This window comes from Eulemur rufifrons, chromosome 1 (assembly GCF_041146395.1).
Source record: "Eulemur rufifrons isolate Redbay chromosome 1, OSU_ERuf_1, whole genome shotgun sequence".
NCBI lineage: Eukaryota > Metazoa > Chordata > Mammalia > Primates > Lemuridae > Eulemur > Eulemur rufifrons.
In genome coordinates this window covers 4,053,085-4,069,504 of record NC_090983.1, presented here as the reverse complement: position 1 = coordinate 4,069,504, position 16,420 = coordinate 4,053,085, and the positions used below count along the sequence as shown (strand labels likewise).

Genomic DNA, 16,420 nt, shown 5'->3' with positions numbered 1-16,420 from the left:
GTCTCTCGCTCTGTGTAGAGGTGGGCACCACGGAAGGCTGGAAACCGCAGCTCATGGAACACACAGGGGGCTGCAGCTAGCAAGGGAAGTCCCCTCCCTTACAGAACCCGGGAAGGAACCTGGACCCAGAAATGCCAGGAGGCTCAAAGCCAATGAAACAATTGATCCACCTGCCAGGACTCACGTTAAGCCAAAACTCACTGGCTCGGAGTCCCACCTAGGACACGATGCTCAGGGTTGGTGACTGCCCCACTCTTAGCTACCAAGAGACCCAATTATTGAGAAAAGCCTGCAAGAGAAGCAAGAAGAAGGCCACTACTGGAAAAAGCACGTCCCAGAGGAGAGAGATAATTCATGGATAGAAGAGAAATTTAAAACAACTCTAATTAGTATTCTCAGAAATATGATTTATTGTCCGACATATTCTCATATTCTCTTTCTCTCCATGTATCACTAGAGACTTAAGCACTCATGAATCTTCATTACTTTTTAGTCAATGTGTTGCTATCCATTATTGTTTTGGATACCTGGATTGTACTGTATTTAGCCTCTGGGAGCTCCTGCAGGTGGATGGGGGAGGGGCAGGGCTCCAGGGAAGGGGAGGGTGGCGGGGCGGTGTTTGCAGTGGAGGGACAGCATGTGTGAAGTCTAGCAGAGGAGGCTGTTTCATCTGGACGACTGAAAGTAGTTCAGGAGCCAGGTGTACCGTGTGGGGGTGGCACAGACATAGGCTGGAGTGGGGGCAGAGGGGGAGAGGGTTGGGAGAGGAGAGGGAGGGAGAGGAAGAGGAAGGGCTGGCCTTGGAAGAGCCATGCGCTGTGCTCTGCAGAGAGTTTGAACTTGGTTTAAGAGCAGGGCAGCTATAGCAGGAGCCTGGTGTGAACAGAGTGGCCTGCTGCGACATCTCTCTGGCTGGAACGGGGGTTGCGGGGAGGCTGGACGGGGGAATGGGTGCCTGCATTCTCTCTGACCACAATTGCCTTCTCCCGTCTCTTTGGAGGAAAATTCCTCCTAGGCCCAAGGCCAATGTGCCCTCCTCTGAGAAGCGGTCCTGGGCTTTCCCGGTGAAAAAGACTCCTTGCTCTGCAGGACTTGCTTGTACTTCCTGGCACCTGTTTCTCTGTACACGTGACCGGCTATTTGTGTGATTGTCTCAACTGCTTTCTCAGGCTATGAGAGACCCCCCTCCTGGAGAGGGTTCCATCTGGCTGATGTTCCGAACCCTATGCAGAACCGGCACAGAGCCGTGCGTGCCACAGGTGTTTAAGGCGTGTAAGTGAAAGTAAAATTTATAGGTCCATTTGTACAATTTCATTTCTATAATAAATATAAAGTTTCTCAAGGGGAAAGGCATTGCACGGCTGGTTCTGGAAACTGCTAATCCTGCTAACATAGACTAGCAAATGCCACACGCTGCCGTGACTCTTACGGTGCAGCCGTCCACGTGGTGATGACAACAGTGGCAGTCACTTTTTAACTGCAGGGGAAAGCACAGAGGAAACTTTGTTTTCCCTTTTAAATATATTTTTCTTTGATAAACAGTCTTGAAGTTTATTTGATGTATCCCTTTCTTCGGTTGCTGTTTTAAACATTTTATATTTTGCCCATTTTGACAATTATTGGTGGAGAAAAATTCCGAAAGAAAGATCGAAGCCACTATCTCAATCCCACAGTCCTTTTTTTCCTATTTTTTTCTGAATCTTTGTGCCGGGGCCAGACAAGTACACTGGGCACTCTGCCGCGGTGCCTGCCCTTCCTGATGGAAACTTCTCCACCACCACGCCCACCAGTCCCAGCTCAGCCAAGTGGCCGCAGGCTGTTCTGAACAGAGGGAGGCACTGTCCAAGGGGCCGGACTGGCCACCCTGCTCTGCAGGCAGGCGGCCGCAGTCACGCCGACTCTCCGAATCACCGGCCAGTGGGAGTGAGGCGGATGCCGGCCGCCCACATGGTCTTCAGAGAAGGAGATGGCAGAGGAGCTGGCCCCAGGGGGCCTCTTCCTGAGGACTCCCTCCTCCAGCCATGCCTGCTGGGCTTCTTGGCCTTGAACCCTCCACACTCCCGACCCCGTTGCATCCCAGCTGACCTAAGTAAGCCTGCGTTCTTGCCACCTGGCAAGTCCGGAGTCCCAGTAAGGAACCCAAGTCCAGACACGTCCCAGCCCCTCCACCCACTCAGCCCTCAACACATGCGTCAGGGATGCCCAGATGGAGACAGCAGCTCCTCCAAGCCCACCCTCTGGACCCTCCTGCCGGCCAATGGCAGAGCCACACTGCATGTTTTGCAAAAACAAACAAGAAAAAAAAAACCAGAACTAACCAATGCTTATTAATTGCCCAAATGACACCATCACAATGCCAGAGAAAATTTTAAAACCAAAGGGAAAAATTAGCCGTATCACCATCACTACCACCTTTATTCAATGTTAACTCTTCATTCTCCTCTTTCCTTGTCTGTATGCATATATGATGTCTGTCTGTTACAGCACAGCATAATTATATGATTTAAAAGTTTTGCCAGATGTACAGGTGTAACATGGTACTTATTTTAAATTTATATTTCTTTAGTTGGTGTGGCTGAACTTCCTTTTTTTTTTTTTTTTTTGCTTGTTTACTAACTTTAAGATTTTGTCTTGATTTTTGCAAATGAATATATATGAGCTCACCTGTGTCCCTGCAAAGGTTTCCTGAGCACGTACTAGGTGTGGGACTCGCTAGGTGCTGGAGCTATAAGCTTCAGGCTCTGCCTTCAGGGTCTGCCTGTGGGGTCCCCGGGTCCTCCTGCACCCAGATTCTTGCTGACCAGGCCTTGGGGCCCCCATTACATCACCTCTCCTGGATGCCTGCCAGAGTCACCTTGCACCAGGTGGCTCCTGGGGTGTGGGCTGCCCCGTGACTGTCATATACATTTCCCCCCATGAGCACTGGGGTCACCTGCCCAGACCCCACGGCCCCTGCTGCACCTGGCCTTTCTGTTCTGGCCTGCTTGCTCCGGTGAGGAAGGCCAAGGCCAGTGGTGACTCGAGTTCTGACACTCGCTTCTAAAGGGGAGTGGCCACTCCACTGTTAGAAAACTCTTTATACTTAACCCAAAGGAGAGCTAAGCAAACAATCGCAATGCCCTACTCTGCCCCAGACCAAGTAAGTGAGAATCTCTCCCAGAGGGGCATGGACACTGGGAGTTCTTTTTTCTTAAAACCACCGGAGGCCACTGGAGTGAGTGGCTAGAGTGAGGGCCATGGATTCACCGAGGTCGCCCTTCCATCAGCCAAGGCCCAGTTCCTGGAGCCTCAGAGTCCACACCCTCTTCATGCCCAAAGTCTGCTCCAGCTGAAGGCTTCCTGAATCTTTACCCATTGCTCAAGAGGAGATTTCCAGATCGTTCTCCCTGCTGTCTATCTCCCATGGATGTGATCCATCCTGCCAGGCTCCCAGTTGAGGAACAATGCCACAGCTGAAGGTGGCCTGTGGCCTTCTGGGCATTTGCATCACACCACGAGTTGACAAGAGTCCTCCTGCCTTTTTCGTGCATGTGCCACACAGACAGATTCCTCTTGCCTTGAAATCGTACTAATTTCAATTAGTTTTGTACATTTATTCCTAAGGCCTTGGTCAGCTTGGGCTGCTGTAATAACACATCATAAACTGGGTGGCTTATAGACAACAGAAATTTATTTCTCGTAGTTTTGAAGGCTGAGAAGTCCTAGGTCACGGTGTCAGCAGATTCCGTGCTAGGTGAGGGCTGTTCCCTGCTTCACAGACGGGACTTTTAGCCACATCTTCACATGGAGGAAGGGCCACAGCAGCCCTCGGGGGCCTCTTCCATAGGGTCACTGGTCACAGCCACAAGGCTCCACCCTCATGGCCTGATCACCTCCCAGAGGCCTCAAAATCCTTATATTGAAACTTAATCACTTCCTAATACCATCTCATTGGTGATTAGGTTTCAACATAGGAATTTCGGGAAGACACAAACATTCAGAACATAGACCGTAATAGACACCAGTTTCTTATGTCTGGTCCTCTAATTGACTTTATGCTCTTAGAGTGCAGCGTTTATTCACGTCCCACTCCTACCTCCATGGCTCTCCATGCCTCTGGCTGACTGAGTGACGAGCAAGTGAGAGGGGTGTGTTATCTGTCCTCTGCCGGGCCACACCAGCACGGCGTGATCTGTGGTTTGCAGCACCTAACTTTCTTCCCTTTTTTGCAAATTGAGTCATTTCCATAGCTCCAGTCATCTGAGCATGGCTTTCCCCAGGACACATCAAACATCACAATTAGCAGCAGTGAGACCCGGCCTGCAGGGTCCTTGGTGCCGCTAAGACGCTCAACCACACAGACAGCTTCTCTGGAGTGGCCAGTTGCTTTCCAATTGGCTCCCTGCTTTCTCTCCATGGCCCGATCAATTACAAATCACTCAGGACAGAACAGTTGTTCAGTAAGAATAAGCGGATGGAGGCCTTTCCGTTCACTTTGCAGATTACAGTACATCCCGTTTATCCACAAAGGATATGCCCCGAGACCCCCAGTGCATGCCTGAAACCGTGGATAGTGCCGAACCCCATATATATATACTTTGTGGATACGCTGGACAAAGGGACGATTCACGTCCTGGGCAGGATGGAGCAGGATGGCTCAAGATTTCATCACGCTACTCAGAATGCCTCAAAATTTAAAACTGATGAATTATTTCTGGAATTTTTTCATTTAATATTTTCAGGCCACACTTGACTGTGGGTAACTGAAACCCTGGAAAGTGAAACCACAGATAAGGGGGGCTATGTATATTTATAAAGCCAGTGTACTGAAATCGACCATTTCTAGTAGGTCTGCTGTGTGAAACTTGTCCTTACACAACACAGATGAATGCTGCGTCCAGAATATTTTTAACTTGGATACAGAGATGACAATGCAGAGGAATGTTTCAAAAAGAGGTTTCATGGTCACATGTTTTATCCTCGGTATTTGTCTTAGTGAAATTAGGAGGGCAGTCAGAGATAAACCTCGTGGCTTCTTAAATATTAACTATTAAGATAATTTCCTGCCTGACTTAAAGAGTGACTCAAATGCATGGAGGTTCCGTTGAAAATATCCTATTGCCAAATACGTGTGTCTGAAGTAGGCTGTTGAGGGCCGGTTGACATCTCACATTGGTAGGCACGTGGAAAGATTCAAACAGGGCTGCGACGGTTACATTTCCAGAAATGAGGGTATACATTTTGGCACATATCTGTTAACGTGCAAGTTCAAATGTCAACCTGGTCACTCAGCGCCTGCAGATTACCTGCTCCTGCCCTCGGGGTCTGTCCTGGGGGTGGGCAGGGTCGACCGGTGATTTCGAACAGACTGATCATTTCTCACCGAACTGATGAAAGAGGAACAATAACCCTCTTCTCTAGATTCGGAAATGAAAGCCAGTCCAGAAACTCTCATGGCCAAAAATTCCATTTTAAAATGAAAACACACCCAACAACATGATAGCTCATGGAATTTAACTTGAAAAAAAAATCGAGATCTCATAACTGTTTTTGAGCTTGCATTTAGAACGTCACTTTAGTTTCCTGTGCAGACATTTCCATCAGCACTGGGGAATCAGAGCTCTTCCTGCCTTTTCGGGCTTTAGAGTGCTTTTTCTTCCCACACAAAAGAAATACAACGGATCTGAGAGAATCTATGATGTGAAGTCTAAAAGTATGTAGCCGTGTCCTGAACACGTCCGTCCCACTTTTCCTTGATGGTATCTGTGTTTAAGGAATAAACCACGTTTCTCGCACGGGCCAGCGAGACCCAGCTGGCTGCTGGCTCAGCTCCCAGGCCTTCGTCCGTGGCCAGGAACCCACGCCACTGGCTCCCGGGCTCTCAGGCTTGGAACTACACCTGCCGCTCTCCCAAGTCTCCAGCTCCCAGATGACAGACGGGGACTGCTCAGCCTGCATGAGCGCGTGGGCCCTGCCTTATAATGAATCCCCTTCCATACAACTACAAAAGGACACACAGGACATACATACCGAGCATGCACACATGCTATTGGTTCTGTTTCTCTGGAGAACCCAACCACTCTGGTTTCTCAAGCATTCTCCTTGACTGTTCTGCAGCAGTTGACACCAGGGGTCGCCTCTCTTTAAAGAATCTCCCTACTGCCTCCATCATATTCTTAGTTCTCTCTTCTTGCCGTGGATGGACTGAGAAGTCAGTCCTTCCGGAAATGCACGTAGTTGGGAGACTCAATAGGAACTTTGCTTGCTGAATTCCTTCCTGCCTTCCATGATGTTCCCGCCCCCTCGCTGGTTTCACTCCTTTCTCCTGCCAAGAGCGGCGTAACCCAGACTCTGCACCTGACACCCCCACCGTTTCCCTGCAGCTCACCACAGCCCTGCACAGCAAGGGTGAGTCCTACCCACAAGACCAGGCTTCATCTCGCCCAAGTTTGTCCTGAAGAAACAATGGTTAGACTCAGTAGCTCTGAAGCCGGCCTTCTGTCCTCATTCTTCCCACTGTTCCACTCAGGCACTTGGCAGGCACCTTGACTCCTTGGTCTCTCCTGTTCCTTCCACACCCAGTCAGCCAGGCCAGTGTCCTTGATGTCTCTTGCATCTGTTCCATCTTTTTATAGCCAGTACTTCCACTCTAGGGCAGCTCATTACCTGAGCATTTATTCATTCCTTCAGAAATACTTATTGGAGAGCTCTTGAGTCCCCAGTGCTGTTAGGCGGGGGCTGACCAGAGTTTAGGGTCACCCTGGCTGCTGTGGGGAACAGAAGGTAGAATGCAGGAGAGGAGGTGGGGGCATGGACTGGGAGGCTGGCACAGTTGTCCCTGAGAGGCCATGATGCCACGTGGTCAGGTGGTAGCTGTGCAGATGGAGAGAAGTGGGTAGACTTGGGCTGTAAGTGTAGACTCCTCAAAGAGTCTCCCAACGGACACCCCACATCCTTCATGAAGCCTCCCCTGTCGCCTCCAGCACTTAGACATCACCGTTCTCTCCTGGTCTGCAGTGCTTCTGCTGGCCCAGCGCCTGGGCAACCAGACACGTCCTTTGCTAAGCAGGGGTTTTTGAGCTTTTTTACGGAGAAGGACCCCTGGAAAACACGATGGAAGTTCACACACCATATAAAAGTTTACGTTCACTTTCCAATAAAAGTTTACATACAAGTTCAGGGGGTCTAACCCCAGGGTCCCTGTTCCCCAGGCTGGGGACCTCCATTCTCTCCATAGCCCAGCAGCCCAGCCTCTCATGTCTTCACATCTTCTTCCCTTTCTGCATTTCGTTGGACCCCGAATATGCTCAATATCCACCTGTCCATGATGGCATCCTCTTTCCTGATAGCATCCTTTGGAAATGATGACACTCACGTTCCCATCTTTGTGAAGTTGTGCAAAATTTGGCTTGAAATGCTCTAAAATAGTTTAAGAATGTGGTTGGCTCGATAGGTCAGTAGGGAGCACCTCTCTGGGCCTAGGGATTAGAGAGGAGGCGCTGTGGTCAGAGGTATGTCTGGTGGCTCTGCAGATAAATAAATGCTTTGAAAGTGAATTGTGCTGGATATAGGTCCAAGGATTTTCCAGAATTTATCACTAAGTTCAGTCATTTTATGGCTGGAGTGAATTTAAAGAAGACTCCTTAGTGTTCATGTGATCATGTGTTATGACAGGTCAAAACCACTTTAAATAGTTCCAAATGGTTTAACATGTGGTTCAGAAAATAACAGAGAAGACAGTGGTAAAGATGGATTGCATAGTGTTCCATGTCTGTTATTTTTGTTTCTAAACCAGCGTGAGGTCTACGCAACTGTGAGGCAAATGAGATCACTTCAGTATTGAAAGCACATTTGCAGGACTGCTACGGGTTTGCAGAAAATACTGGTACTAGCTTTCTCCTCTATTAAAGCGCTTCCGGCAGGGGCATTCCCCACCAGCAGTCCTCCATGATTTGGGATTTAAAACCAAGGATTCAAAAGAAAGACTATTTTTTTAACTGTTACATTTAGCATTCTTTATATACTCTAGGTACTAGTCCTTTGTCAGACAGATAAATTTGCAAATATTTTCTTGTCTTTCCATCCTCTTCACTGGATCTTCACAGAAAAAAAAGTTTTGATTTTGATGAGGTCCAATTTATTAATGTTTCCTTTTATGGATCCTGCTTTTGGTGTCTCTAGTCTAACTCTTCGCCTAGCCCTATATCCTGAAGGTTTTTCTCCTATGTTTTAATCTCAAGGTTTCATAGTTCTGTATGTAAGTCCATGACCCATTTGAGTTAATATTTGTATAAGGTGTGAAGTTTAGGTAGAGATTCATTTTCTTGCCTATAGATAAAAGACTACTTTTTGGAAGCTCACCTTTGAATCTGCTTATTGTGCTTTTATGTTTTCCCTTCCATTAGCCCTAAACTGAAGATGAAAATTTCTGGATTGATCTATTTTCTTCTGTCTTTCACATCTCAGGATAGAGGGGCTCCAGATGGATCTCTATAAGGAATTAAAAACTTTCATATTTTTAGTGTTAAACTGCTTTGCCAAATTTCTTGATGGTCAAATGTATGCAAGATCTTTAATCACAAATATTTTATTTTAAAAAGGCCTGTGTACAATTGCAGAGATCTGCCATGACAACCCTGCTAGCCCTATAATAAATTGGAAATTCAAGCAGAGACACTGATCCATTGTGAAATTCAACTAAAACACCCAATGGCTCTCATGACGGTTTTTGCACTTATATTTTTTTCATATTTATGTTAATTTATAACTATCTCATGGATTGAGAAGCTTTCAATTTTCTACCTGTATGATATTTTCAAAAGAGTCTATTTTCCATTTAAAGAGGTTAGTTGAAATATTCAGATAATCCTATTTGTTTTTTTTATCTGAGGTCTTTCCCAGGTTTTCTGGGATTGTATATATGGGACTGGCAACTGATTGATAAGTGATCGATTATAAAAATACCCAAAGAATAATCACTCAGCTGGGCCACTGTGAGAGGGTTAGGGGTAAGTCAGCATCTACCCAAGTTAAACAGATCTACTTTCCTCTCTCCCCTGCCCTGTCCTCTAGCCATGATGAATATAGATGTCTTTTTCTACAAGTCAAAATACTGATTCTCACACAACGTTTTGAATAGTTGGTCTCAGAAAGGATTTGAGATGCTCTAAGATTAATTCCAAAAGAAGACTTTTAAGAGTCCATGGAAAAGATAATCTGATCTCTAAGAAGTGTAGCACATAATTTAAATATATCCATTTTTATTACAGATTACCATTTCTTTTTTTAATAATCACATAGTCACTTTATAGATCCATGCTTTTCATGAATAAGTTCATTTCTAAGTAATTCTGAAGGATTTTCCCCCTCATTTGCAAGAACTTCATAAATGCTGATGTTCTCAAACTTTGCTTTTTGTTCAAAACTATTCATTGCTAAGTGACTTTTTAATAGCTAGTTCATAAAATACCTTCACTCAACAAAGACCATACTGTGTAGCTGGTAATTGCAGAGTTATATGGAGCAGGCTTCACTAACAGTGAGTTCTTAATTTGCAAGTGTAAAGCTCCCTCATGCATATTTAGGGGAAGAGATGCTTAGAATAAAATTAAAATTCTTCCAATTCTCCTCATTCTTGGGCACTTATACAAAATTATCTTGCGGAGTAAGAGGAAAATTTTAAAAATTAACTGTGTTAAGATTTTTTTTCTTGAACAAGTTAGAACTTTTGGGGTACAGGTAGAACAATAAGGCAGCAGGTGGCCGCCTGGGCTGGGTTCCCTGGAAACGCTCAGATGGAGACCGTGCAGGGGTCCGTTGGGAACGCCACTCGTACGGAAGGGAGGGGAGCAGCCCTGCGCAGAAGGAGAAGCTGAATTGTGACCCAATTGCAAGAAAGCCGTCAGCTGACCCTGCAGGGAGCGCCCTTCTGAGTCCCCCGGCAAGGTGAGGGGCTGGGTTTTGGCACTAACACGTGACCATCCTTGGCTGTGGGCTGCCCCAGGAGGGTGTAGCCTCATCTGAGATGCACCCTTAGAACAGAGCCATTCTGGGGAGGGACTTAGCTGTGAGCTGTCAGCACTGACATCCTGGGTAGCTGGGTGATTGAGTGCCTCCGTCCTGAGGGGGCATCCAGGGGGCCCAGCTCAGCATCCACAGGCCAGTGGACTGGGCTGTGCTCCGAATGAACCGCAGGGGGTCTCCCTTCTTTTGTTCATGCACTTATATTTTTTCATATTTATGTTAATTTGTAACTGTCTCATGGACTTGGGAAGCTTTCAACTTTCTACCCGTATGATGTTTTAAAAAGAATCTATTTTCCACTTGAAGAGGTTAGTTGAAATGGTCAGACAATCCTATTTATTTTTTTATCTGAGGTCTTTCCCAAGTTTTTTGGGATTGTATATACAAGACTGGCAACTGATTGATAAGTGATCAATTATAAAAATACCCAAACGATGAACAACAACGGGATGTGGCTAAAGACACGGACAGAGACAAACAGAAGCAGTGGGAGGGTTGCTGCTGCTCACGGAGCAGGAGAGAGCGAGGCGAGAGGAATAATCACCTCCAGCCGGCCAGCGCCATCATGCCGAGGGATCAAAACGCTGGCTTTTACCACCATCGCCGACACCTTGCACTTACGTCGGCTTTGGGTGTTGTCATTTCCTATTCACCATCACCCTTTCTCCCTTGCTCACGACTTCCGACTCAAGTAGCTCACCCTGCCTGAGTGCACAGTCTGAGCCACTTTTCTCTCACCGTGACCTGGCGCCAGAGCTCCCCGACACCGTCTGCCCCGCCCCATCGAGTTGCTTCTCCCACAGAGGAGTTCGCGAGTCTAGGTGTTGGTCAGGACCCTGCCTTGCACCGTGAGGCCTGTGGCTGTTGCTACCTGAGCCAGAGCTAGGTCTCCGCCCCTGAGCAGAGTCACAGTGGCCTGTAACCTGCAGGGGTCCACCCCGGAGAGCTGATTCAGATTAGAGTCACAGCAGGGTCAGGATCTTTAAGGATCCGCTCTTCAGAGTTGATTCGGATTAGATTCTGTGCAGCATGCAGGGGTATCTGACTGTAACTCTAAACCTAGTCACATTTTGGGATGATGCCGTCTCCAGGCCTGAGCTCCACTCCCCATAGGAAGAGTTTACGCTGACAGCGCACGGCAGCCCCGAGGGTGCAGTTCTCCTCCCCTCCCACGGCTGCACCCCAGATAAAGGCATCTGGGAAGCCCACCCCACCTCAGCTTCAACCCCACCACACAAGGGAGGGCCTGGTCCAAAGCGACACTGTGCGAACGCTGATGTCCTTTGGAAAAAAAAATACTTCTGTTAAAATATATCCCAGATGTCAATGTTAAATGATAAATGTGAATGAACACATGTTGTTTAAATTAGATACAGTCATTTTGACTTTCCAGTGGTTACTTGGTTTGTCAAACATTTTTCTTCTCTCTACCCTTGAGGAAACACAAGTGGGGTAATTTATTTTGAGGAATGAAAATTCAAAGTATCCCCTATAAATATACACAACGATTATGTACTCATAATAATTAAAAGTAAAAAGTAAAAAAAAAAAAAAAAAAAGGATTGTAATCTCTCCAGTTTTCCACAGTCCCCACCACTCCCTATTGTACTTCCAGCCAGCTTTTTTCACGTGATTTACAAGGTTGTTCTCAATATCAATTAAACATGTCCATTGCCTGCTAGTTTGGTAGGGTCTGTGTGGCCCCTGTTTAAGATCTATCTATAACTTATCCGCCTGCTCTCCAGATCTGCCCTTTAGGTGAATTAAATAAAAATCACTTGCTCTCTCAAAGACAATGAAAGTGTCACATATGTCAATAAACATGTAAAGTATCCAAGTTGTTGAAACCACGATACATTCTAATAGATATTTATAAAGCATAGAAAAGATGGCAATGAATCGTCGATCAACATAAAAAATCAAAAAACTGTTGGTAGATAGAATGGTTCCCTAGGAAATAAATGATGGCAAATATTCCATCAACTCAAAGCAAAAAAAAAAAAAAAAAAAAAAATCACTAACAAGAAAATAAAATCAAATTTCTAAAATTCCACATAAATTCTTTACCTTAGGCTTTTCCTTTGTTACTTTCCTTTCCTTCTCTTTTTTGGCTTTCTTGGGTTTTTTTCCTTTTTCCTTCTTTTTCTTTCTGTTTTTTTCCTCCTCTTCTTGGTTGGCAATAATCTCATCAATCACCTGGTAAGAAACACAATAATCATCATATTGAAATAGATCCCGATCAAGAGGAGGATTGTCTTTCCTGTCTGAAAGGAAGTATTTGTGCTGGTCCGTGTCACACTGCTGCCCTGCTCTGGCCCCTGGGGGGCTGTCCCCTTCTGCGCGAGGCGGGGCTCCCTGCCCATCCTCCACCTGCAGTCGGATTCCTCTGAGGGAGGCAGCCCCTGGCTGTCAGGGGCAGATGGAGAGAGGCTGGACATTTCTGAGCCGAGTTCCCTCCCTGAGTCCGAGCTGCTCCTCCACAGACACTCGGGGAGGTCACGGCTTCTGTGACATCTCAGCACCAGTTGGATGTGCCAGCCCTGCCCACAGCTCGTCAAAATCCACACTGAGGATGTTTCCATTTCCTGCCTGGACTCTGATGGCAACAGCTGCTCTTGTGATATTAATAACTTTCCTGTTCCGTGAATGACCACGCGTCTCTTCTCAGAGTTGGTTTCTTTCACCTGTGATTTAATTTCTATTTCCTACAGTGATAAAAGACCATTTATTCTCCTAAAATTTAAAATATTTAAGAAGTACCTGGTTCACGTAGGATTAGCACCTGGATTGGAGAATTAGTATAGATTTGTAAAAAAGCATAAAGTTCAGTGCAATATGACAGGTGCTTATTGGGCACTCACTGCCGCACAGAGCTGTGAATTCTGGGAGGTGGAAAGGTGACCCTGACAGCCAAACCTGCTGTGTGGCCCCAGGGCTCTGCTCCTCACTGGTCCTGTGGCTGCGTCAAGCTGCAGAACCTACCGAGACTCAGTTTCCTCTGCTTTGCCTCGTTTGTGGCCAAGGGAAGTGGACACGGAGTTCAGGAACTCGGCCAAGGACACAGCTAGTAGGTAGCTGAGCTGGGATTTAAACCAGCATGAATCTCATAATGTAGAAAGAAAAGAGGCAAGACACGAAAGAATATGCACCAATTTATTCTACAGTGTGAGCAGTCAAATTAACAATTTGTATGCCACGGTCTCAGGTACGCACCTATGTAGCCCAAGCATAAAGGAATGTAAGGGAACAACAAGCTCCAAATTCAGTGCAGCCATTACCTCGGAAGACAGGGCAAGGACTGCAATGAAAAATGGCGGTGGGAGACAAGGCTAGTATCCTTTGACCTCCAGTGTGTTGTGATCAACCTTCTTCCCGTGGAAACTCCACTTAGTTACGCCTTCTTAGTGACTTCCCAAGATGCTCAGGTTTATTTTCTAGTTTTATATTTTTGATATTTATACCTGTGTTTTCTTAAGAGTTTAGTTTATAATGTTAAAAGCATAAAAAATAGCTTCATCATGAACAAAGCTGGGCATTCTAGCACCATCTGGACTTCAACAAAGAAAACTACAGTCATGTGCCCAGAAGACAGCAGCTTCACACTGTCCAGAGGCTCGAGTGCCCCTGGTGCTAGTGAAGATTTAGGTGGGTGAGGCTCAGAAAGGAGGTTTTACGGAAGCTGAGAGGTGACGTATGTGTTGTGCACATTATTTGGCAATAAAAAGGGTGTTTTAGACTGAAGTAAAGTTCCCTTGTCCAAATAGCAATGTTTTCCTTGGGGATCAGTCTCCCCTCAACTCTTGGAATCAAGGCATGGCTGCTCAGGTCTGTGATGTTCTGGAACACCTATGGAACACGGACATTTTTTGGTCCTTAGAAGACTGGAAATTTTCAAAAATGTAAAGGCTTTTTAAAAATAGTCTGATATATAAAATGTGAGCAGCTGAAGAAAAGAAGAAATCCTTAGTTGTGGAGTATACATTTCAACTGCCTTATCAGTTAAGCCTTTTAAAACCTTATCAATTATATGATTTATTTCCTCTATATTCTTACTTACTTCATTAATTTAATTTTTGAATAGGCATTTACATGACTCACAGTTCGAAAATTATGAAAGTGTAATTACACATACATATAGTGAGAGGGTTTCTCCCCATGTTATTAACCAACCAACAAGATCCACTTTCTTTTTCTTTTTGTAAGGTATAAATGACAAAAATTTTATGCAATGTGCAACATGATGTTTTGATATATGTATACACTGTGGAATGAAATCAAGCGAATTCACATATCCATCATCTCATGTATCTGTCATTTTTTGTTATGAGAACATTTACAATCTATTCTCTGAGCCATTTCAAAATAAACAATACATTATTACTAATTATAGTCAGCTCTGTACAATATGTCTCCAGAACTCTTTCCTCCTGTCTACCTGAAACTATGTACCCTCTGACCAACATCTCCCCACACCCCTATCCTCCCTCCAGGCCCTGGTAATCACCATTCTACTCTTTGCTTCTGTAAAGTTAAATTTTTTGATATTCTACATGTAAGTGAGATGCAGTATTTGTCTTTCTGTGCCTGGCTTCTTTCACTTAGCATAATGTCCTCCGGGTTCATGACTGTTGTCACAAATGACAGAATCTCCTTCTTTTTAAAGGCTGAATAGTATTTCACTGGGTATATGCATCACATTATCTTTATCCATTCATCCACTGAAGGACACTTAAGTTGTTTCCACATCTCGGCTATTGTGGTAATGCTGCAATGAACACGGGAGTGCAGACATCTCTTTGACATGCCAATTTCAATTCCTTTGGAAATGTACCCAGTAGTGGGATTGTTGGATCATATGATAGTTCTGCTTTTAGTTTTTTGAGGAAACTGAAAGTGTAAAAAGGTTTCCTTTTCTCCACATCCTTGCCAACACTTGTTATCGTTCATCTTTTTGATCATAGCTATTCTAACAAGAGTGAGATGGTATTTCACTCTGGTTTTGATTTGCATTTTTCTGTGGTCTTGAACAAAAATGTTGATGTTGAGGAAAAATCCATATAGCTGTTGGTCACTAGTATGTTTCCTTTTTCTCATTTTCATTTCTCCTTTTTGCCCACTTCTTAAATCACGTTACTAATATTTGTTTGCTTGCTATTGAGTTGTTTGAAGTCCTTACATATTTTGCATAATAAGCCCTTATCAGATGTATGGTTTACAAATATTTTATTCCAATCCATAGGTTGTTTCTTCACTCCGTTAATTGTTTCCTTGGCTGTGTAAAAGCTTTTTAGTTTCATGCAATCCTATTTATCTATTTTTACATTTGTTGCCTGGGCTTCTGTGGTCATATCCAGAAAATCACTGCCCAGACCAATGTCATAGAGCTTCCCCCTATGTTCTTCTAGTAGTTTTCCTAGATATATGTCCACTTTCTAGTAAAACGACTAGAAATACACTAACTATGCTATACTAACATATAATTGATGCTAATTAGCTTTTTTTCATTCCACAATATATACATATATCAAAACATCATGTTACACATTGCATAAAATTTCAGTTTCAGGTCTTATACTCAAGTCTTCAATTCATTTTGAGTTGATTTTTGTATATGGTATTAGACAAGAATCCAATTTCATTGGCCTGCATGTGGATATCCAGTATTCCTAACACCATTTATTGAAGAGACTGTCCTTTCCCCATTGTGTATTCTTGGTATTTTTGTCAAAAATCAATTTAATGTAATGTGTGAGTTTATTTCTGGGCTCTCTATTCTGTTCCAATGGGTTTTGTGTCTGTATTTATGCCAGTACCATGCTGTTTTGATTACAATAGCTTTGTAATACATTTTAAAATCAGGAAGTGTGATGTCTCCAGCTTTGTTCTTTTTGCTCAGGATTTCTTTGGCTATTCAAGGTCTTTTGTGGTTCCATATGAATTTTAGAATTGCTTTTTCTATTTCTGTGAAAAAACGTCATTGGAATTTTGATAGGAATTGCATTGAATCTGCAGATTGCTTTGGGTAGTTTGGTCATTTTAACAATATGGGTCCTTCTGATCCATGAGCATGGGATGTTTTTCCATTTGTTTGTGTTATCCATTTATTTCTCTTTGTAGAGATCTTTTGCCTCCTTGGCTAAGTATTAATATATCCCCAGGTATTTTTCTTTTTTTCAGCTATTGTAAATGGTATTGAGTTCTTGATTTGATTCTCAGCGTGGCTATTATTACTGTGTAGAAATGTTACTGATTTGTGTACAGTAATTTTGTAACCCAAGATTTTACTGAATTTACTTATGCATTCCAGGGGTCTTTGGAGGAGTCAGACCTCCTCTTTTCTGATTTGGATGTCCTTTATTTCTTTCCCTTGCCTGACTGCTCTGGCTAGACCATGCACTACTATGTTGAATAGAAGTGG

General features: G+C 44.5%; 1 protein-coding gene across 1 annotated transcript in view; it reads right to left on the bottom strand.

Moving 5' to 3' along the window:
* IQCA1 (IQ motif containing with AAA domain 1) overlaps positions 1–16,420 on the bottom strand; it is a 199,992-nt gene that overhangs the window by 61,899 nt on the left and 121,673 nt on the right. The window contains exon 18 of the mRNA XM_069465364.1: positions 12,070–12,198. Coding sequence (XP_069321465.1) covers positions 12,070–12,198 — 129 coding nt within the window. The remainder of the gene's footprint in view (positions 1–12,069; positions 12,199–16,420) is intronic.